This window comes from Cydia fagiglandana, chromosome 25 (assembly GCF_963556715.1).
Source record: "Cydia fagiglandana chromosome 25, ilCydFagi1.1, whole genome shotgun sequence".
Lineage (NCBI taxonomy): Eukaryota > Metazoa > Arthropoda > Insecta > Lepidoptera > Tortricidae > Cydia > Cydia fagiglandana.
This window is the reverse complement of record NC_085956.1, coordinates 869,007-891,690: the sequence shown is the minus strand read 5'-3', so window position 1 is coordinate 891,690 and position 22,684 is coordinate 869,007. Positions and strand designations below refer to the sequence as shown.

Below are 22,684 nucleotides of genomic sequence, written 5' to 3'. Positions count from 1 at the left end.
ATTATATACGATTGAACTCCCAAATAAACGTTGAAACGTCCACGTCACACTAAATAACCTTAAATGTAAAAAAGGTAGTATATTTCTTTTAAAATGTTAAAAGTATATCAATCTTCTGCAGGTTTCTTAAGATTCAAATTGAGTACTCCAAAATTGAAAACTACTTTGTTTATTGAATTAAACACTTTCTAGACTCTGCCTTTATATATCTGTTAAGCTAAAATAAACCTTGTTTACTTTTTAATACGTTTCCTAAAGCTTTAACCTATATTTTTAGTTGGAAGTAAAATATTTTTTGTATAAAATGGGGTTGTAAATATAGAATATTAAAGAGTTTATGCCCTGACGTGGCTCTCGGTGGTAAGTGCGAAACAGGTTTAATATTTAAGTATGTGTACGTGGCCATCGATATTCTTTAAATAGTTATTTACGGTACAAGTTCGGAAAAGAGGAAATTCAAAACGAGTGGCGATAAATTAAAACACGACCGAAGGGAGTGTTTTAAATCGACACGAGTTGCAAATTACCTATTCGCACGTGTATCGTACAACGTTTTACAGTAGATATGGCCCTTTAAACTTTTGACATACGCACGAAAAGTGCTATCTCACGCACTAGTGCGCGGGAAAATAGGACCATTATGTACTGTTAGAGTTACTTTTTTTATTATTGGTTATTTTTTTTATTGTTTGCACGAGGCCGGGGCGGTTAATTTTTAATTGAGGACGAGTAAAAATGGATAAGTCATTCGTAAATGAAACTACATTGCACTAAATTTTATTCAGAATGAATATTTGATACGTAAAAGACATTTATTACACTACAAAGTTTTAAAAGAAGAAGTTAGATTTATTGATACAACGAAATAAGTACAAGTAGGTAGAGTGTGTGTGGAAAGAGAAGAGTCGTGGAATGTATCGATACCTACGATAAGGACGGACGGACGGCAAACAAAGTGATTCCATATGGGCTTCGTTTTTAGGGTTCCGTACCCAAAGGGTAAAACGGGACCCTATTACTAAGACTTCGCTGTCCGTCCGTCCGTCCGTCCTTCCGTCCGTCTGTCACCAGGCTGTATCTCACGAACCGTGATAGCTAGACAGTTCAAATTTTCACAGATGATGTATTTCTGTTGCCGCTATAACAACAAATACTAAAAACAGAATAAAATAAAGATTTAAATGGGGCTCCCATACAACAAACGTGATTTTTGACCAAAGTTAAGCAACGTCGGGAGTGGTCGGTAATTGGATGGGTGACCGTTATTTTTTGGTTTTTTTATTTTTTTTTTGCATTATGGTACGGAACCCTTCGTGCTCGAGTCCGACTCGCACTTGCCCGGTTTTTCCTTTTGAGGTACGGGACCCTAATAAAAACAATACCTAAACACTTCATAAAATATGGTAATCCAACTTCCTTGCCGTATCCGGCAATGGCGACTCCATCAACAATTCTTATCCGGATTATGAAATGCCCTAATGTGGCTCGCAGAACCAAACTTTGTCTTGAAGATGCGGTCACACGATGCGCAATCGAGCGGGTGTATGCATGTGTAGGAGGGCTTAGGTCGCGTCTTGCGGATATGACGCTTAGCATCTAGGTCTTCCAGACGCTGCTGCTCAAATTGATCTACTTTCTTGTGAACACTACCCCATTCCGATCTGACTACCCAAAGCATTATTCCACTCGGAGCTCTCTTGTGGAAAGCGGAAGGGCCAATACCTGCGACATAAAGATGTTCTCAGACGCCAACACGTCGCTTGCGGGATACCGACTGACTGCTTAGAGCCACTTGCACCATTTACTAACCTGGGGGTTAACCGGTTAAACCTGGAGTTACCATGGTTACCAGTACAATTTGACACTGGATCAACGGTTTAACCCGCTAGCTCCGGGTTAGTGGAATGGCGCAAGTGACGCTTGGAGGACATTGCATTACAAAATATGGTAATAATCGTACTCTCGTAGTACTCATCATTAATCACTCATCTGTAGGTATACTAAGTATACGGAACAACGTATGCATCGGTATGCAAGCTATTCCAACTGATGTAAATATCTCCGCGTATGTATGTGTGTCTATCTGTCTATGTACGGACACATTCCGATCTTCTACTTAATTACCCTGTTTAAATAAACTGTACGTTGTAATGTAATTAAGTTGTTTAAGTTTGTAAGCATCGATTCCTGTAAGATCTTAAGTATGTAAGTACAAATTGGACCTGAAATTAACTTATTACGGTTACCTGGTTACCTATAAGCTATTATATTAGTTGTGAAGCGGACCCCAGGCTCCCATCATGAGCCGTGGCAAAATGCCGGGATAACGCGAGGAAGAAGAAGAAGACCTATAAATTAGTTATAATTATCACACATTTACCAAAATCATCAGTTCATCACTTAAAAGTTAATTCCTCCAGCCAACATCAGACACTAAAAAAAAAAAGTATTTAATAACGTTAAATTGGATTTGTGTTTGTAATTGCAACGCATTGGTGAGGTGAAAAATGTTGTGTTCAACTCGGTAGCTAACTTTGTTTAACCCTTAGAAACCCTCACTTTTCGTTCCACTCGAGGTTCAATTTTGGAATTCTTTGCATACTCAGATATAAAAATTTTTTTCGAGCCTATATGGTGTCCCACTGCTGAGCAAAGGCCTCCCCCCTAGACTTCCAATCCCCCTATTAAGGCAGCATCTGTCCAGTTGCTGAGATATGTGTCCAGGTCGTCCCGCCATCTCCTCTTAGATATCAATATTAGAACCATGCAAACTACAACTTTGCTCCCTTACAAAACAAATAACTATACCTATTACCTTATTCCAAGTGTACCGTGAAGATATGTGACTGCAACGAAGTATCACTATCGGTCAGGAATGCATCGTGACGGCGTCGTGCCGTCTGTCCGGTTATCTGTATGTGTGTCTGTGTGTCTATGTTAATGGCCGACACTGATACATACATATTTGTATGTAAATTAACGATGTGTAAAGCAAAGGTGATGGAATGATTTCTAATGAAACTACGGGTTTGATTCCAGGTAGGGTTTGTTTAATATTATTTTGTTTGATAAAATGTGAAAACGCTCTTAGTTAAGTCAAAATATTATTTCTTCAAGTGGGCCTGTAAGGGGCTCGACTTCGTTGGTTCGGTCACCTACTCTGAATGGGAGAGGATCGGGAAGTCAAGAGGGCGTTCTTGGGACGACCGGCTGGTAGTCATCAGGTGGGTCGGCCCAGGTACCGCTGGGAAGACTGTGGCGGCGGATCTGCTTCAGCTTCGCGTCAGTAACTGGCAGGAAGTTGCGCAGGATCGGGACAGGTGACACGCTCTCGTTTCGGAGGCCAAGATTCTCTTTGGAATGCTGGGCCAAAATAGTTAGTTAGGCCTGCAAGAACTTTCGAAAAGTCGTTTACAAACATAACGTTAACCGATTCGTTGCGTGTTCCATTTTCGAAAACTTTTGGCTGTGCGGAACAATCATTTCATGACACGGCAGCCATGCCATGCGCCATAGAATATGATGACACTCCTCCCGTGTCATACGCCACACGTAAAAAACATTGATGACACGGCAGGCGTGTCATCAGCACCGAATCAGTTAACTTAAGCTCAGCGTCCAAATCGTGTAGCAAGTCTGATCTTATAAACATTTCATTTCATACAGAAATTTCCAAGTGGCTACACTAATAACAACAACAAACGTTAAGTGAACGCCGGGGCAGACGCTAATTGTGTACATATTAATGACAGCGTAGGCAGATCGGATTCCGATGGTTGCGATTCAATTCAGGTCCTTGAGCTCATTAGACGGACATACATACATATATACAGGCACACGGAACAGACCGACTGACGCCTAAACATACTAATGTCTGTAAACAATCAGTAGTAATATCAACGTTTAAAGGTTCCGTCACACAGGCGCGTTTCCGGGCGGGGCGTGAGCGTTTTATATGTCAAAAGCCGTTCATTTCATACAGAAAGCCTTTACTTACTTACTTACTTGGTTGTCGCGGGCATTTTGGGTCGAAATGAGTCTTGGCCTCCAACACAAGAGCACGCCACTTTGATCGGTCCAGAGCGGTATCCCGCCATCTTTCGCCGACGCCGAGCTCACGGAGATCTGCCTCCACTCTATCTGCCCAACGGTATTTAGGACGACCAACAGGACGGCGCCCAGTTGGTCGACCCAAGTAGGCCCTTTTGGCTGCCCGATCTTCACCCATCCTTTCGAGATGGCCAAGCCAGCGGAGACGATGCGCTTTGGTCTCACCTATTATGTTCGGCTCGGCTATCAGGTGTTCTATTTCGGCATTCTTTTGGATCCTCCAACTGCCATCGTCTTGCCATCGTCTCTTTTGACGGGTCCCAGAATCTTCCTTAACACCTTACGTTCTGTGACACTGTGTTAACAATATTAAGCTTGGTTTTTATGTATTTAAAGCGAATTAGGTCCCTCTATGCAACTTTTTTACCTACAAGTGTGGTGTGGACTTGTGGAGACGTAGTACTGCTGGTATTGACATCCCAGGGTATTGTATTATGAGTAAATCTAAGATTAAAATCATTTTTCAATGGTTATCATGGTTTACCTATCATTACATTGTTGAAGTAATTCAAAAATAAAACTTTATAGTATAAATATGTACTTCATTAATACCTATGCTGTTATAACCCGTTCGCGGCACCTGCAGTCGCCGCGGGCGTGACCCGGATTCCCGGGCGTTTCCATAAAAACCGGACAAGTGCGAGTCGGACTCGCCCACCGAGGGTTCCGTACTTTTTAGTATTTGTTGTTATAGCGGCAACAAAAATACATCATGTGTGAAAATTTCAACTGTCTAGCTATCACGGTTCGTGAGATACAGACAGACGGACGAACGGACGGACGGACAGTGGAGTCTTAATAATAGGGTCCCGTTTTACCCTTTGGGTACGGAACCCTAATAAAAACGGGCCTAAAACTCAATGGACATATACATCTAATATAATAAATAATATTTAAATAAAAGATGATAGAGCCATACTTTTAGCGAGATATACATGTACATAATAAATATTATAGAGTCCATAATATGTATAAGCTTATGCTGCACAGATTTGACAAGCGCAGGCCAGGGTGTAGAACCGCCGCCATACTCGTATGGAAATATTCTACCTTCAGTTACTGCATGTTGTACTTTGTTGCTTTATCACGTGTAAATAGCTGAACAGATTTGGATAAAGTTTGGCATACAGATAGGTTATATTACAACACCTCGAATAAGCCATGAGATACTTACATCTTGTGACAAGATTCTTGTCCCCTTTTCATCCCCTATGGGTTGAAAATGAGCGAGGGAGGCGATCCTCCGCTTAAAATAACGTAATACTAAAGGGTCTTATACGTCCATTAGTTCCATATAAGTTAGGTTCTTTTCTCTTGCACATTCAAGTCCTAAGCGTCTTATATGCGACATTCATTCCAAAATGTCGTAAGCGTCAGTTAATTTCGTATAAATTGTGCTGTTTTGGCGTTGGGCGTGCGCGAGCGCCGAACCCGCACCTGTCGACGCGTGCGCATCTGTCCGACGTGTTCAAGGCTCGGCGGGTATGCGACGACCGGACGGCGACCCACACGTGACAATCTTACTATACTAGAGCAATACAACAAGTTCAATTAATTAAGAGATAATAATAAACCCGGCTGCGCTTTTAAAAAACATGCATTTTGACGCTAAAACCCTCGCAGTAAGTACCATCGCCCATACTGTTATCTGATAGCTCGTAAACCGTATTACAATAGGCATAAGGTTCAGGGTTCACCGATGGCCAGTTAAGAGTGTTGGTGCTTGTACACGGGACACATGCGACAATTTTAGTAGAGCAGCGCACAGACTATAGATAAATAAAAAAAGACAACGGGTTGCACTCCGGGAGTGCCGGCAGAAGTGAAAACTCAATGACATTGTAACAGTTTTTCGATCAGGTCACGTGTTCGTCTTACGTCTTACGCTCTCGCGAGTTTAAAATTTTTTCCCCATCACAAAAAGAGCACAGCGCCGCTAAAGAAGTTTTCACTTCAAAAATAAAACGACTGTGTTTTTGTGAACATTAATTTTGGCGTCAAAATTCACCATTGTAATATTTTTATAAACCGTCGTATAGATGCATACCGACAACCACAACTTAGACAAATCTAATAGATACCTTTATTTATACGCTGAAATTCGTCAAACGTTGGGAGTGCCAAAGTTTAAAATATTCATACAATCGAAAAACATGAATATCATTGTCTCATTCGACAGTCTGGGGCCCGTTTCTCAAAAGCTTGCAACTTGTAATAAAAGTGGAAGTCCCTATCTAACAAAAGCTGTCAAAAAGTGACATCCGCTTGTATTACAAGTGACAAGCTTTTGAGAAACGGGCCCTTTTATAAATCTTCTAACCCGTGGACAACACAACAACACTAGACAACTCGAAAAACAAGTAAAAATCAATAAAAATAAAATAGGACCCCGCAGCAAACATAGGGAAAAAGTGGTTTCAGTTAAATCTCACGAAATTTTAGTATGATGTTAATTTGGCTCTCCTGATTATTTTTTTGTATGGGCACAACTTCTTCAGATGTATACTTTCAGAAATAATCAATATAATTGTTTTATACAAAATATGTGTTTGTTAACCATTATATACGTAATTCCTCCTCTTGACAGTTGGTGGCTGCAACTTATAATGTCAGTAACTGTCAGTGCGTGTCATAACAATATATCGATATTAGAAAACATGTCGCGTAAATAGAAAAATATATACTTGATTATTTCTGAAAGTATACTTCTGAGAGAGTTGTGCCCATACAAAAAAATAATCAGGAGAGCCAAATTAACATCATACTAAAATTTCGTGAGATTTAACTGAAACCACTTTTTCCCTATGTTTGCTGCGGGGTCCTTTAACAAGATACAAAACTTTTGCATATGATTTGCGTGGTGCATGATTGCCGTCTCGCTGTTAATAAGTTATTATTTATCGAGTTCAAAGTACGCTTGAGGTATTTAAACCCATAAACCTGAATGAAAGATACCGACACACCTGCCCGGTGCGGTCGGCGCGGACCCGACTAATAAGGAAAAAATAAACTAACAGGCCATTTTTCAAGTTATGGCGTATGGGACAAAAATTAATAGATGATCGGTGTATTTCTATTTACAGTTTCCTTTATAGTTGTTTTATCACTGATTTGGCAATGTGATGTGTTTATAATTGAATTACTCAATTTTGAATAGGTAAATTTTAAGTAAAGAACCCGGCCAAGTGCGGGTCGGACTCGCGCGCAAAGGGTTCCGTACCATTACGCAAGAAACGGCGTAAAATCACGTTTGTTTTATGGGAGCCCCAATTAAATATTTACATATTTTATTCTGTATTTAGTATTTTTTGTTAGAGCTGCAACAGAAATACATCATCATCATCATCACACACAAAGCTGTAATATATATTTTTGTATCTTAAGATATCTTATAGTAAGGCATCTTAAGATAAGATACCTTAAGATGTTATAGCTCAGTATATTACGACATATTTATATATATTTCGTCTCTCTCACAATGTAGGTCCTAGACAGAGAGCGATATATATTTTGGTATCGTTGTCTTGTGAGGTGATGCTTAGCTATACTGTAAGATATCTGTCGGTATCTGTCGATATATATTCATTATCGCTCCGTCTGTAACGGACTTTAGCTTTGTTGACATTTGATTTCAAACAAAAGACAGTTGGCACCGAGATAATCTTTAAAAAAAGGTCTGAAAATAGGAAAACAAGTGTGTAAAATCAGCTGACTCCGTCAACAGCCTTGGAACACCTGTCAGATGGGTCAAGCCAAATCAGGTGTACAATTATACCCGCCATCTGTCCATATGGTTGTAGTTTTTGTTATTATATATGCTTATTTTAAGCGCGTTTGTAGCGTCGCTGGAAGGTCAGCCTTTAAGAGTCACATGGATAGGTCCATTGACCGCCGATATAGAGTCTGCAGCAGAAGTTGCTAAGCGGGCGAGGTGTTCAAAATGATCTTGACGCGACTTTATTTCTAAGATAATAAGATCGTGTCAAGTGTCAAGGTAATTTTGAAAACCTCGCCCGCTTAGCAACTTCTGCTGCGGACTGTACAATTGAATCGAACTCACGTTCTCATTTTAAAACGACAATATCTGGGAGACCGAGCTTTGGTCGGAAAACATATAAAAACTCAAAATGCGCGTTTTCGCAGAGATAAGACCCTAGCTAGATCGATTTATCGCCCCCGAAAACCCCCATATAGCAAATTTCATCGAAATCGTTGGAGCCGTTTCTGAGATCCCCGAAATATATAGGTACAGTGGAACCTCGCTAACTTGGACCTCGATAAGACGTAATCCTCGTTAATACGAAATAAAATTCGTATAATACTGCATTGTCATCCGATTTACATCATCATCATCATCATTTCAGCCTATTTACGTCCCACTGCTGAGCACAGGCCTCCTCTCATGCGCGAGAGGGTTTTTGGGCTATAGAAATCTATCTATCTATATCTGCGAAGAAATTCATAGGTGTATGTGAAGTCCCCAATCCGCATTGGGCTAGCGTGGGGACTATAGCCGGATCGGTCATCTCTTAATATTACAGGTAACACTTACTCCAGTTACTGTTCTTATAACACTTGTTATGGTATTTGCGGTGATTCCCACCGCTGTGTGGTCGCCACCGGCGACGACACCCGACACCGCCGGTCAGCTGACTCGCACGGTGCTGACACAAGTGTCAATATTTGACACAGCTGGCTGCTTACGTGCACAATTAATATTGTGTCGTCGAGGGGCATTGCACTTAATGTAATTCATTTGTATGTAGCATTAGCAAAACAAGAGTATAAAGAATTGAAATATCTAACCATTAAATAAGTTTTTGGCAAAAATTTCATTTTTGGTACAAGCTTTTATATCTGACTGTACTTTTCTTACGACAGACAGCTAATACTCGTCGAAACAATTCTAAAAACCCCTAACACAATTAGGTTGCGTTATTTTATCACAGAGTTCTTATGGCCACCTCCAGTCCCCATCATCAGATCAGCTCAATGACACCATAATATTGCATTGCAGTGGCGGCGCGTCTATAAAAGCCGATTCCCACCGGCTTGCCTGTTTATGGCCGTTTGAGCAGAGTTGTAAAGGAAATATGTAAACCAAATTAGCCCCGGCTTGCCTATGGACACCTATGGATATGTTTGACGCGCCGCCACAATTTCATTGTCACCCGGCTTACGTATGTATGCAAAATTTCAGCTCAATCGGAAACCGGAAAGTGGATCAAATTTAACTTGAAAGATTTGATTACACACAGACAACGGTCAGGTGAAACTAAATAAAAGCTTGTAAAAAAATTCGACTTGACTACGCAAATTTTAATTCTTAATCGATTTCCAAAAAGGAGGAGTCACAGCAAAAGTAGCGGATCAGACTACACGTCAATAGTATCTACCAATTTCTAATGTAGAGTCAAGTGTAAAAATACGGGTACATACAACTTGTTTAAAAAATGGATCCCATAGTTCTTAATTCGCTGACTTAAGAGCTGTGGGACGTATTCTTGAGTATGATGAGTGCACACATATTTTGCACTATGATGTACTATGCCCATGCCCGGCTATGCCCATGCCCGGCTATGCCCATGCCGGCACGTATGGGGATCCAAGGGGGAGGCCTATGTTCAGCAGTGGACGTCTTTTGGCTGAGATGATGATGTTGATGATGTACTATGCATACGAAAAAGAACCCCGTGGTTTTTAAACCTCGACGCAAAAAGAGTCGTATAGTCGTATGTATAAATGGCTTATTTGCCATGCTACACTTGTAAAGAAGCCGTAGTTTTTGCAAAAACATTTTTAAGCAAATACAATTTACTACGTAAAAACTTCACACCTGTGAAATTACACGGAATTTTCGAATTTACTCTCACCATTATAAAGCTGAATTTCCCATATTTTAACAATACAGGTTAAATATCCTTAACAGTTGGTAAGCGTATGTAGGTTACCGACGACTCACAAAAATCGTCGTATTTGAGTTCTAAATACGTGTGCCTTACGCCCTTTTGAGCTGTTAGCCGAAAACACTTTAAAGACTTCTGAAATCCACCTGCCTTTCGAAAGCGTGCCTTATCCAACGGCGAACAGAAGGGGTTGTGAGTTTGTTTTGTTTATTACGATTGTACGGTCAACGGTTGAATGAGCTTTTCAAAATATTACACATCAATTATTTTTCTTCATCTAATAATTGTAATGCATATTATGAGAATTTAATTTACCAACTTACTGCTCAAAAATCAAATAAAAAATCAAGTTTTCTCTTTGTTCATCCTTTCCATCAACCAGGAAATATGACAGCACATTTTTTCAGAAGAACTAATGTGGGTATCGCATACTCTTTCCATTAAAATAGTAAGTATCTAAAAGATATTGTAAGGGCTTAGACCTAAAAGACATGGAGTCGTCGTCGGCCCAATACATTCCACGACTTCCGAACTCTCTTTTCGAACAGACTCTATGCAATGTTTTGTGAATTGCAATGTTTCAAAACCTTCAAGACGTAAACCATTACAACGAGTGAAATGTAGACCCAAATCAAGGTATAAAAAAAATCAAAACATCTGTCAGTAAATAAATCACTTTACTGTGAGTTTATTTACTCTGCTGACTGTACACAACATTTTACCGGTTTAAGCGCGTGCTCTCTATACAATTGGTAATCGTTCACGATTTCTTGTATTCAGTAAATTATTACTGCAAAAATATTACTTGACCATGTGGTAAAGTTTTCAATTTGGGTGTTACTCGTATTTTCACCCGGCTTACGAAATGCATCCGTAAAACTGCAATGCAAATAGTTACAATAATGTAAACAACTTGGTTTTATGACACACTAGCGACCCGACCCGGCTTCGCACGGGTTGACAAATACACCTAATGGTAACATTCCATTTCAACCGCAGTTGCACTCCCGGTACTGAACGCGTCGCTGTCATTGTCAATTTCCATAGTAAAATGAACAGTAGTGCAGCTGTCGTTGGAAATGGACTGTCACCTTAAACCTTCATCAAGAATCACTCTATTGATAGATGACCGCATGAAAATCCGTTCAGTAGTTTTTGAGTTTATCGCGAACAAACAAACGCGGCGGGGAACTTTGTTTTATTCTTATTATTTATTCTTTAAATAAATACAAGTATAAGTTTACAGCTCTAGATATGCCAAAACACTTATACTCTTAATACATAGTCATAACTATTTCTAGGATCTTTATTTAACTTTACATATGTAGAGATTAAAAAAAGGCCTGAAACTATACTAATCTACATAGGTATAGGGTGTTATGTAGTGATAGTGATATGCCGGATGTCTCCTGTAAGACGAGCAGAATACCTATATACCGTTCAAAAACATAAAAAAGTGTCTCTAGATTTTCTCTTCTTCATACAAATTAAATATAACTTTAAATGTAATCATCAGTGTAGGTAATGGATGTTGCTTGTCACGCTTTAAACCTATGGTACTTAACGAAATTCTCAATACCTATACTTAGTTTTAATTACCTTCAATATTTAATAAGTCAACTATACATATTAATAGTCTTCCTCATTCCGACAACTGGTAAAGTAACCGAGTCAACTTTTTACCATTTCGAGCAGATGTTTATAAATACGAGTCTCGGGAGAAAGGACATAACTCTGTAATTGTCATTTTTACGATCTCATAATAATACTTCATGTAGGAATGCAACTTGAAATTTCGGCGTTTTTTTGAAGTGTAGAAATTTTTACCTGCAAGATGTAGTGAAGTTTGAAATCTTTACAAATCTGTAACAATTGAGTTGCATACGAGTGAGTAAATCTTTAAATCCTTTAATTTATGTAGTGAATATTGAGTTTTATTCTGTTTTGATAAAACTCAAATTCATAGTAAAGATTTATATGGGTTAAGGCGAATTTGTGGATATAAATTGGCAAGGTGTGTTAACGATTATTCTATTTTTTTTTAAGTTTCTTTTCTACACCTTCACTTAAATTACGGACACCAATGAAGCATAAAGAGATAGTAAATAGCAAGATAGACAAGAAAAAGCGATTTTAGGATCGCTCATTACAGAAAATCTAAAAAATTGTCGGTAACAAATGGATGGACTTAAAAAATCTCCAATGGAATCTCCATTGAAAAGGAATTTTATTTTAGAATTCCGTTATGTAATTACAATTTAATGCTGCCAAGAGCATTTCATTTGTAGCTGTTTGAAAATATAATTCAATAAGCCTGAAATTTTCCCCGTGGCATTCTCATTCATTTAACTTTTAAAGTAACTTTATACCATGAGCCTTGTCAAACTTCTAAATGTCAGTCATTGTACGCTTTTAAAAAAATACTGTAACGAGTCTATTTGTGTTCTTAACTTTTTTTATAAGTCAGAATTCAATTTTGTTTTGATTCCCAAAAATATCTTGTTACTTTTACGCCTAATGGTGTGACCCTCGACACAATACTATCACTCCATCAAAATAGACTCGAATTTCAAATTAAAGTTGTTACACTTCTTATGAAATTCAATTTCGTAAGGATACTGTCCCTTTTTATTTTATATTTAAAGGAAATATGCACTTATCGCTTTGATTTTAAAGTATCAATTCCAATTTGTATTTTATTCTCGCTTTAGAAAGTCGTATCCGCCAAATCTTTTTTTATAATTTCTATAGGTGTTCAATTTTGACGCTCCCTAGCGGATGCGTACAAAGTTACACAATCCAGTCCTTATGTCGTCGCCATAAGGTTGCATTTCGCCTGGCTTTTGAACCATACCTGCTTTCTCATTGTCCCGGGTTCGGTGCTGGTCGGTTCCCATCGCAAGGTGTCTTTGAACTTAAAAAAAAGTAATCCGTCATTTGTTTGATTTTGCGGTTACGGTCTTTTGATTTTGGGTGGTCAATTTTGCATTAAGTCTTGTACCGCCGCAGCTTATTTTGATTGATTGTTATTTGCTTTTTTTTTTTCTTTTATATACCTGCATCCTTAAAATTACATGCACAATACATATACACCTAAGTATATCTTTGTTAGGACATGAATACCTTTAAAAATTCGACGTTTTGTCTAAAAAACCGAACACTCAGTAATATAAAGCGAATCAGAAACGAAACGCAAACTTATTATTTTCATTTCCAGTGACCTAAGTGCAATATCTAATAAATAAACACGAAAGTGCAAAACACAGTGCAATAATGCCGCGGTGATGCGTGCGAACAAGTGCAAAAAAGTGAAATTCAAGTGTCCAAAGTGAAAATGCTACGCCACGACGCAAATATGGACTCGAATTTCCTCACAGCCGACCCCCCACCCATAACCGACATGGACTATCAACCTAAAACGGACTTGGCCACAGAATATTTCAACACATTCAATCAAATCTGCGAGAACTACAGACCGGAATCTGACGTGAATTTGCGACAAACTTCGGACTCTTTGAGACTGTCGTCAGAGATTTTGGACGGGGTTAGATCAGAGTTTATAACGACAGATTTCTCTGACAAAGTGAGTGATGTCGAGAAGTTTTTGAGCGGGAAGGAGCAGATATTTCAGTTCGGGCAGCCCGATGCCTCGGCGCTGTTGAGGCATAGGGCGAGACGGAGGTTTAACGAGGAGCATGGGTTGCCGCAGGCGGCCACCAGCCAAGAAAGCGGGGTAAGTTGATGGATTATACGCTGTATTTACTATCAGGATCTGCTTTTTTTGACAGCTTTGGATTCAGTGTCAACATTTTAGCAGAGGATTTATTGGAAAACTTTGCCAGCTAATATGTTTACCGTATTCTCGCGCAACGAAGTCGAACTTCAAACTGGTTTCTCGAAATAAGCCGTATTTTTATTACCGTTACATTTATAGATAAATGTTTGTTTTAATTTCCAAAAAATGTCTAAGTATATACATTTTCCGTAACGGCTACTCTGTAAAAATTAACTGACCTATGGACCGACGCGAAAAGTATAGTTTGTGACTGACCCATTTCTAATAATAATACTGGAAAAGATTTGCATACATATATTTAGCAACAGAGTGGTCAAAGCTTGGAACAAACTCTCAGAGGACGTAGTATCGGCCCAAAGTGTCAATGAGTTTAAGAATAAACTAGACAAGCACAATTCAAACTCTACTCAACACTGGAAACTCGGTTGATGGCTCTAGATACAGGCATTATCAGTTATTTCAACTGCCTGCCTGCTTCACAAATAATAAATATTATATAAATAAATATATTTGCGTCAAAATAATGTCGTAAATTTGACCAATCTCTTTCGTAGTCTTTATTTCTGAACGAATCAATTGTGCTTCTAAATATAAACAAGAATGCACCTATGAGTCAGTTAAACAGGATGCCCTAAGTATTTGTATTAGCCCAAAGAGGGTCATCTTCTAAGAAATGTGCTATAATTGTAGCACATTCATAAATACATGACGCATATCACTTAGTCGTTATTGAGTTAAAAATTAAAGATATCTTATTGATACGGTTTAACACCCCCTGGCACTGACTAAAATAACCGACTTGGGTTCACATTACATCTCAAAACATTTTTGTAGCAGAATAATTGCATTGCGAGACTTGCATCTTTTTACATGTAATGTTTTTGATGGGTTACTTAGTCGTTATTGAGTTTATGCTTGACTGTATGACAAGCATTTTATGCACAGATACTAAGATTGTTAAACAAATTTTAAAGATTAAACTGAATATTATTCAAAATGTACATAGAGGGTGATTTGTTATTTGACAAATTCATTTAAGGTTAATATAAAGGTATACTTGCATAGGTATCCACAATGATTTCACAAAATAATCGTGGATACCTATGCAATGTATCGTTGAAGTTTGAAGTTTGAAGTTGAAAATAATGTTTATATATTTAACTAAAAGACGGTCCACTTCAACTGTCATCAATGCTCATCATAGTATTGTATTTTTATGCTACCATGCATTCGATTTCAACACAAATATTTTATTATCTTAATGTAAATCAATTTCTACATTTATTGCCTTAAGCGTGTCAGGTCGCCTACACTTATAGAAATTAAAACTACATATATTATACTTGATATCAATGGTGTAGGTCGAACACAAACAATCCTAAAGCTTATTGTCAAAGCGAGAAAGTTTAAATTGCTATAACAGTTTGTAAAATATTTCAAATATGCATATATATTGTTTATAACAACATATATTAAGAGCGGCCGTGTACTGACGCCCACCATCTTTAACGGCCAAATATATGTCTACGTAAATAGTTGTTTAAAAATATAGTATATTAGCTAAGCGTTGAGTGTGTTATGATATGTATGTGATTTGGAGTATTGCGTGTTTAGTCATAGTATAAAAGTTTTACACTTCTTTCAGTACCCCTCGTGTAAATTTCATTCGATAGCGTGACGTGGCGTACGCGTTTGCGTTAAGTGTCATTTTGTATGGGCTTTTGAGTTTCCAAAACGTCCCCCTTGGCGCGCTGTTCAAAATCCCATATAGTGCTAGCGGTTGACCAAAATCAGCTGCAAATGGTGTTAGAGGTATGAAAATCGGCACGATTAATCTTTAGACCATTTGAATCAATTTGACCCGTAGCACCAAAAACAAAAAACAAACGGAAAGGAGTTATGACGTCATCTTTTTTTGGTATGGAAAAAGAAAAAAAATTGTTCAGAAACCTATCGTGTGTGGTATTAAATGAAAAGGCATTTTGAGCCAGTTCTAAAAATATATCATATTATTATATTTCCGTCACTTGCATTCAATTAAAATAAAAAGAATTTTCAAAACACACCAAGTTTGGGCTCCTCCAGATACGAAATCGTTGAATTATTTTTTGTAAAATATACCTCAAATAATACCCAATATCCTCATATCTAACCATTTGCAGCTGATTCCCGAATTTCACGGTGTACCGCTATTACTAATACAAAATGACGCTTAACGCTAGCGCGTACGCCACGTCACGCTATAAAACGGCGTGGCTCCGTTGAATCGTCAGGTATTGTATCGGATTCGGCAGTTTGCCCCGGAACCTCCCAAACACGACACCCTTCGGCCAGAAGTCGGCGCACTCGATGGTCACACGCACCACCAACGAGTTGAAGTGTAACGTAGTGCAACTGCAGTTGTCATACTCATACGGACGTCATCTTTATTTTTCTGCCGATAATATTATACCTAAAACAACAAAAGTATATCCTACTAAAGCGACAATTTTGATTGATTTGTTTACAATATTCGTTATTGTATCCTAAAACTGTACTGATTATAATGATTATTTGCGAAAATAATTGATTCTGCGGATAAAAGTGTCATTTAATGAGTGAACGAGCAAAGCGTCATTGATATTGATTGATAATTGATAACAATGCTGGAATGCATGTAGTCTCTAGTTGCATGTTTATGGGGGGCAAAAAAATACTTTGATAAAGATTCACACTGCGGCATTTTGAAAGAGCTCGTTAGTAATAGTTATTTGTTTTACAAGGGGGCAAAGTTGTTGTTGATACCCGAGCAAGCGAAAGATTCCAAAATTGAACCACGAGCGTAGCGAGTGGTTCGAGAAATGGAATCTTGAGCGTTGCGAGGGTTCCAAAGCACGAGGGTTAAACAAAATTTGCCCCCAAGTGAAACACAAAATTTTTCACCACACCAACCCGAAGCAAATATTAAATGTAAAATATCAAACAAAATCATATCCAAATTAATGATATTAAACATTTATCATCCAAAATTATCATTTAAATTCAATTCTACCAGCAAAGATAAGTAAACAACTCAAAGATTGCATTTGATTACTTTGCCTCACATGTGAATAAAATGCCACTTTGCTATCAGTTTTTGAAGTGCAAAGTAAGCCTTTCCGAGCTGGTGTGGTGAAAAAATACAATAAAATATCCCAAATTTGAAAGAATAAGTAGACTGTAGTTAAAACTTAAAATGGCTGGAATACATCGTTAAAATCCTTCATGTACAGTCGCCATCAGATATATCTGAGCGGCCAAGGTGTTCACAATATCTGAACAAGCACTCTAACGCCTTGACAATAGAGGCGTGCTCAGATATTTGTGAGCACCTTGGCCGCTCCGATATATCTGATGGCGACTGTACCATGTAATGTAGAACCGAGTCCCTTTTAAAGTATTTGACGGCGTATCACATAACGGATCCATTAGGGCGTCAAGCGTCAAGTTTCGGGTTACAGACTCCTGCGGGACCCGACGAGTCACTGAATTCGAAGATCGGCTGTCTTTGTCTGCATGGCCACAGTAACACAAGAGTGATAGAGATAGAATTTCGATATTCGAGGTATAGCCAATACTCAGTTCTAACGGCAGGGGTTTTCGAGTTCACATCACACAAATGGTTTTTATATAGTTTGTATAGGCCGGTACAGTTTCAATGATGCGTCAGCTAAATGTAATAATGTTTTAAATCGAATTTCGAATGTAAACGTGTGTTATGAATTTAGTAATTTTGAGGATGGGGAAAAAATAAAAATTTACATCCCTTTTTCCTTCATTACAGACTTAATTAGTTATGAGTTAGACCAAGAAAAGTCTGCAGCGATTTTGTAAGCCCACACAGTGCAAGAGTTATTTAAACGTCATAATTTCATAGAAGTTTGACGTTTAAAATGACACTTGCACTGCGTGGGCTATCTAAATCACTGCAGACACTGCAGACTTTTCTTGGTCTAACTTTAGACATTTCTCATCCGCTTCCCATTCTATTATTAGTAGTTATTAAAATTTATAGGAATTTTCTTACTTACTTATATATCATGGCTCCTCTACACGATGGACCAACGCCGGCCACTCCAAGGGACGCATTTATGCGTTAGAGGGAGCCAGTGATATTGCTATCTCATTCTAGCGCATGGCTACGTCCCTTCGAGTGGCCGGCGTTGGCCCATCGTGTCGTGTAGAGGAGCCATCAGGCTTAGTTTTAATTTGTGCGAGATTCTCTTCTCGTGAGACATCCCGTCGCTGGTTTTTGTTTAATATGATTCCTGATAATATAACAATTAGAATTAATGAGAGCCTTCATAATAAAGCGTCGTGAATCCTGTACAAAAAGAGAGTCCCGTTGGTTGAGACAGTGTAAGACACAAGCCGCAGCGGTAATCGAAAAACCGGACAAGTGCGAGTCGGACTCGCCCACCGAGGGTTCCGTACTTTTTAGTATTTGTTGTTATAGCGGCAATAGAAATACATCATCTGTGAAAATTTCAACTGTCTAGCTATCACGGTTCCTGGTGACAGGCAGACGGACGGGCGGACAGCGGAGTCTTAGTAATAGGGTCCCGTTTTACCCTTTGGGTACAGAACCCTAAAAACTACTACATATATGGTTTTATTTATACTGAGTTATCGTTTTACTTACTTACTCCGTTGGCTCAGCGACCCAAAATGAGACTTGGTCTCCGACATAAGACAGCGCCACATTTCTCGGCGCCTTTTAATAGTACATTATTGTCGAGGCTCGGAAGTAGCTACTTGCAGGCTGAGGATTCGTTTTAAACGGACGACCTTGGGAGTCCGTTTAATAGAATCCGAAGCCAGCAAGTAGCCTTCCAGCCGAGTCATATATAGTGCTTTTCTCAAAAATGGTGCAAGAAATATAAATATCATAGAAATATTTTACAAAAGCAACGTTCTTACGTATATATTTTCACAGAAAAAAAGCCCTTGCCGCCTTTTTATTTTTTTAATAAAAAAATAGAAGTGTATTTTTCTGCCAAAAATACGCCAAACTATTTGAGACAGCTAAATAGTCGCGATACTAATCATCTGTTTGCCAGTTTAATGGGCCTGTGCCTTCATTTGATATGGTCATTTCAACTTTTAAAAAGTTGGGAACTCTACAAATAATGGAATTTGTATGCAACATTGCAGTCCCAAAATCGAGACTGCAATGTTTTTAACTTTTTAATTTTTGACTGACCATAAACTACGCGCTTCGCGACCTATTTTTTAGACGGCAAAGTCGACTTTGCCGTCCATTTTTGAGAAAAACATTTTATTGTACCTATAAATAAATATTTCGCAATGTTAAACTTAGGGAAAAAATATAAGACTTGCAAATGTAATTAGAGAGAACGAGTGAGTAGAAGAACTGTCTCACAGTTTGGTGAAAAATTAGATTAAGGTACTAAATATTGTATATTTTCTGTAAAATTTTCAATAAAAAAAAAGAATAGAAAAAAAGAACTTACACTAACGTCTCTCAACGTCGGCGTCTAGCCAACTTTATGGCTGCTGCTCGACGAAACGTTGACGCAACTGCTATTTATTTTCCATAGCGCTGATTAGACGCCGACGCTCAAAAACCGCTAGTCTCTCTGAAATAGCAGTCGCGTCCGCTTGTGACTTGGGAGCTAACAGGAAACGAAGGAGCGAGCTGGGGACAGGATGTAGCGTTATGATTATGATTCATGCAATAATGGCTGCCTCTCGAGCACGCTATGAAATTACGAGTATACCACTGTCTCTGCCGCATTTCTTTAGTAAAAACCGGCCAAGGGCGAGTCGGACTCGCGCACGAAAGGTTCCGTACCATTACGCAAACAAAGGTAAAAAAGTCATGTTTGTTGTATGGGAGCCCCACTTAAATATTTACTTTATTCTGTTTTTAGTATTTTGTTGTTATAGCTGCAACAGAAATTCATCATCTGTGAAAATTTCAACTGCCTAGCTATCGGGCTATACGGTTCAAGAGATACGGCCTGGTGACAGACGGACAGAGGAGTCTTAGTAATAGGGTCCCGTTTTTATAGTTCGGATACGGAAATAGCTTTTAGCTTTAAGTTTACCACGAATAAAATGCTTGATTGATTGATTGATTGATTGAACCCTAAATACCAAGCGCGCAGCACAAGATACAAAGATGGACAAGAAAGGTTTTTCAAGAGTACTGCAGTATTACATTATTTTAAAAGTCCGGTACAGGCTTTTGAAGCACCCCTGGAAATCCTACAATTTTATATGTCCATTATTGTGGTAGCATATAAAATGAATTAAATAATTTCGAAGCTAATTGGTTGTTATAGCGCAGAATAAATAATAGTACTAAGTACAGAAGACTCACTCTCTAACAAAACGCGTCTGTCACGATCAGCACAGATATGGCCGCTAGGTGGCGACAGCGCCACGCGCGGCTTATGGCAAACCCCAAAGTTGGGGTCGAACGGATGTACTTTTAGCTACCTGTAGCAAAGCGACGAAATCGCGGAGTGAGACACGCCTGGTTATAGTAGAAATAGGCGCTAAATTCAAATTTCCCATGGGAAGTCAACTCTTCAGGCCTACATTTTTTAATTTGCCACCCGTTTCTATATACTGACATGTCGCTGTGCCAAAGTATACCTACTATAATATTATTTAAAAAAAACCATCGGACATATCTAACATAATAAATGACAACGATTTCTGCGCTTGCGCTCAGACACTGTCACATGACAATGTTGTAACATACGCTTGTCTATTCTTAAACCTTATGTATTAGTATTAAGGTTCACAATGGCTCGGCTTGCCGTGTGGTCTATGTATAGTACAATGAGTTTCTCATATAGGCTTGACCATAACCAGCTTCCTTGTACGTTTAAGGGTTAACTAACGCGGACAATTGAGATAGCACCTTATTGTGTGTACACTCGCGGTCACGATAAAGTGGACATTAGTTACAACATAAATAATATCGGTTATTCATTTAATTACAACATAAATACGTTGATTTAGATTCGCATAAGAACTGAAATGAAATAGGAATTTAGATATATTGGTGTGATCTGGAACATACGCAAAGTTAAATATTCGTAGCCATTTGTTAAATAAGACAAATACTTAATCAAAATAAGATATTCAAACATATATTTACCTAATGATGACCGTGTAGGATTGTAATGTTTATAGTATTTAAATAGTCCAATTAAATTTCTTAAAAAATGCAAGTATTTAAAATATTCCTAACTATACAAATTACCGACCTATTAAAGTATAAAAATTAATAATGAAAAGATTTTTCGATCTGTTTAGGATTGTTGAATAAAGCAAAATCAACACAAATATACGTCTATTTTATAATAATGATCTAACAATGCAAACAAATTATAATCAAAATTCATATATTGTCTCCTTTTCCGTCTAAACCAGTTTATGTCGCATTATACTTTGAATTATCATTCAATATTGTTAAAAACAATACTGATATTTAGTAGCTTTTTAGTCTTATAACTATGGAAATCAGTGGGATACTCAGATAGGGTAGAAAAAAAAACTAAGTAATAGATACAACAAAAAACTTAAGGCAAATGTAGGCGATTCCTGAATTTTATTCGAAACATAAATTCATAAGAATCTCTTTTTTTTCATTTTCATTTATTCGCCATAAAGTAATACATATGTGCATTACATGATATGTCGTTACAGGCTATCGAATACTTAAAATACTTAAGTACAATACATTACAATAAATAAAAATGAATTAAAAGTAATTGTTGTCAATCAAAATTGTTATAAAAATTCCCTTCAATAGCCATCAGCTCATTACGGACGAGTAAGTATTTAGGTACACTCAAGTGTAAAAATATGTTTCTATTGTTATTTATATATTGTTCATCGATTAGGACTTAGGACTGTTAGGAGATAACTACACACAGACAGATTCGTCATCGTACGAGAAATATGATAAGCTGGTTCAAGGTGATATGACTCACTTTTAATTTGATTGTATAGTTTTTGATATCAATAAGCGTTTGACAAATGTATAGTATATTATAGTATATAGTATATTATAGTATATACAAGCTAACTTGTGAAAAATGTAGGGATGTATATGTTTTGTGTTTACGTTATTATTCGCTGTATCACTTTCGTTCGGTTGCCTAATAAGTTTGTTATATTATATGCTGTATGTTGGTGGCATAAAATAAACAGAAAATTACGTTTATACAGTTTATTACATGATATACATATGATTTAACAGTTTTGAATGATTCACGGTTAGTTTCACTATAGCAGCCATTCTCAAAGTGTGTTCCGCGGAAAGCGCAAAGCCTGTGTTGGGGTTCCGCGAAAATACTTGTAATAATAAGAAAAAAAACCAGCACTTCTATAGGTATATCTGGTCCGCAGTGACGAACGAAAATTTTTAATTTGGGCTTCCGTCAAATATTTCGCTTTCCAAAAGGGTTCCGTCACCAAAAAAGTTTGAGAACCGCTGCACTATAGACTTATCGACCGGGATATGGAACTTTGACACCCGCCCGCTATCTTCTGTTACCCGTGATGCATCTTGCATGTAACTGTGTCGAAATATCGGGAGCTCGAAAATACATAAGGTAATCACGGCCCATATCCCGGATGATATCAGTCTAGTAATATGGTTGAATGACCTGTAATCCTATTATCAAAAAAAGATTTATAGTATGAAAGTATAATATATGAATAATCATTATTCATTCTTTAGTGATATATAAAGTATGAATAATGAATAATTGTCCTCAAGTGTAAAAGTACAATAAGCTCAATTACTCGCTGCGAGCTTTCGCTCGCGGCCGGGCGCGCGCGCAGCTTTCTGCGCTAGGGTTGTCACTTC

General features: G+C 38.0%; 1 protein-coding gene across 11 annotated transcripts in view; it reads left to right on the top strand.

The window, feature by feature from the left end:
* LOC134677009 (protein daughterless) overlaps positions 1 to 22,684 on the top strand; it is a 175,908-nt gene that overhangs the window by 126,220 nt on the left and 27,004 nt on the right. For 8 of the 11 annotated variants that reach the window (XM_063535409.1, XM_063535406.1, XM_063535407.1 and 5 more), the window contains exon 2: positions 13,234 to 13,749. The exons of 2 other annotated variants lie outside the window; for them this stretch is intronic. In XM_063535409.1, coding sequence (XP_063391479.1) covers positions 13,351 to 13,749 — 399 coding nt within the window. In that variant the 5' untranslated portion in view covers positions 13,234 to 13,350. Of the gene's footprint in view, positions 1 to 13,233; positions 13,750 to 22,684 lie in introns of those variants that run through there. One more of the 11 variants, XM_063535416.1, reaches the window with a different exon arrangement.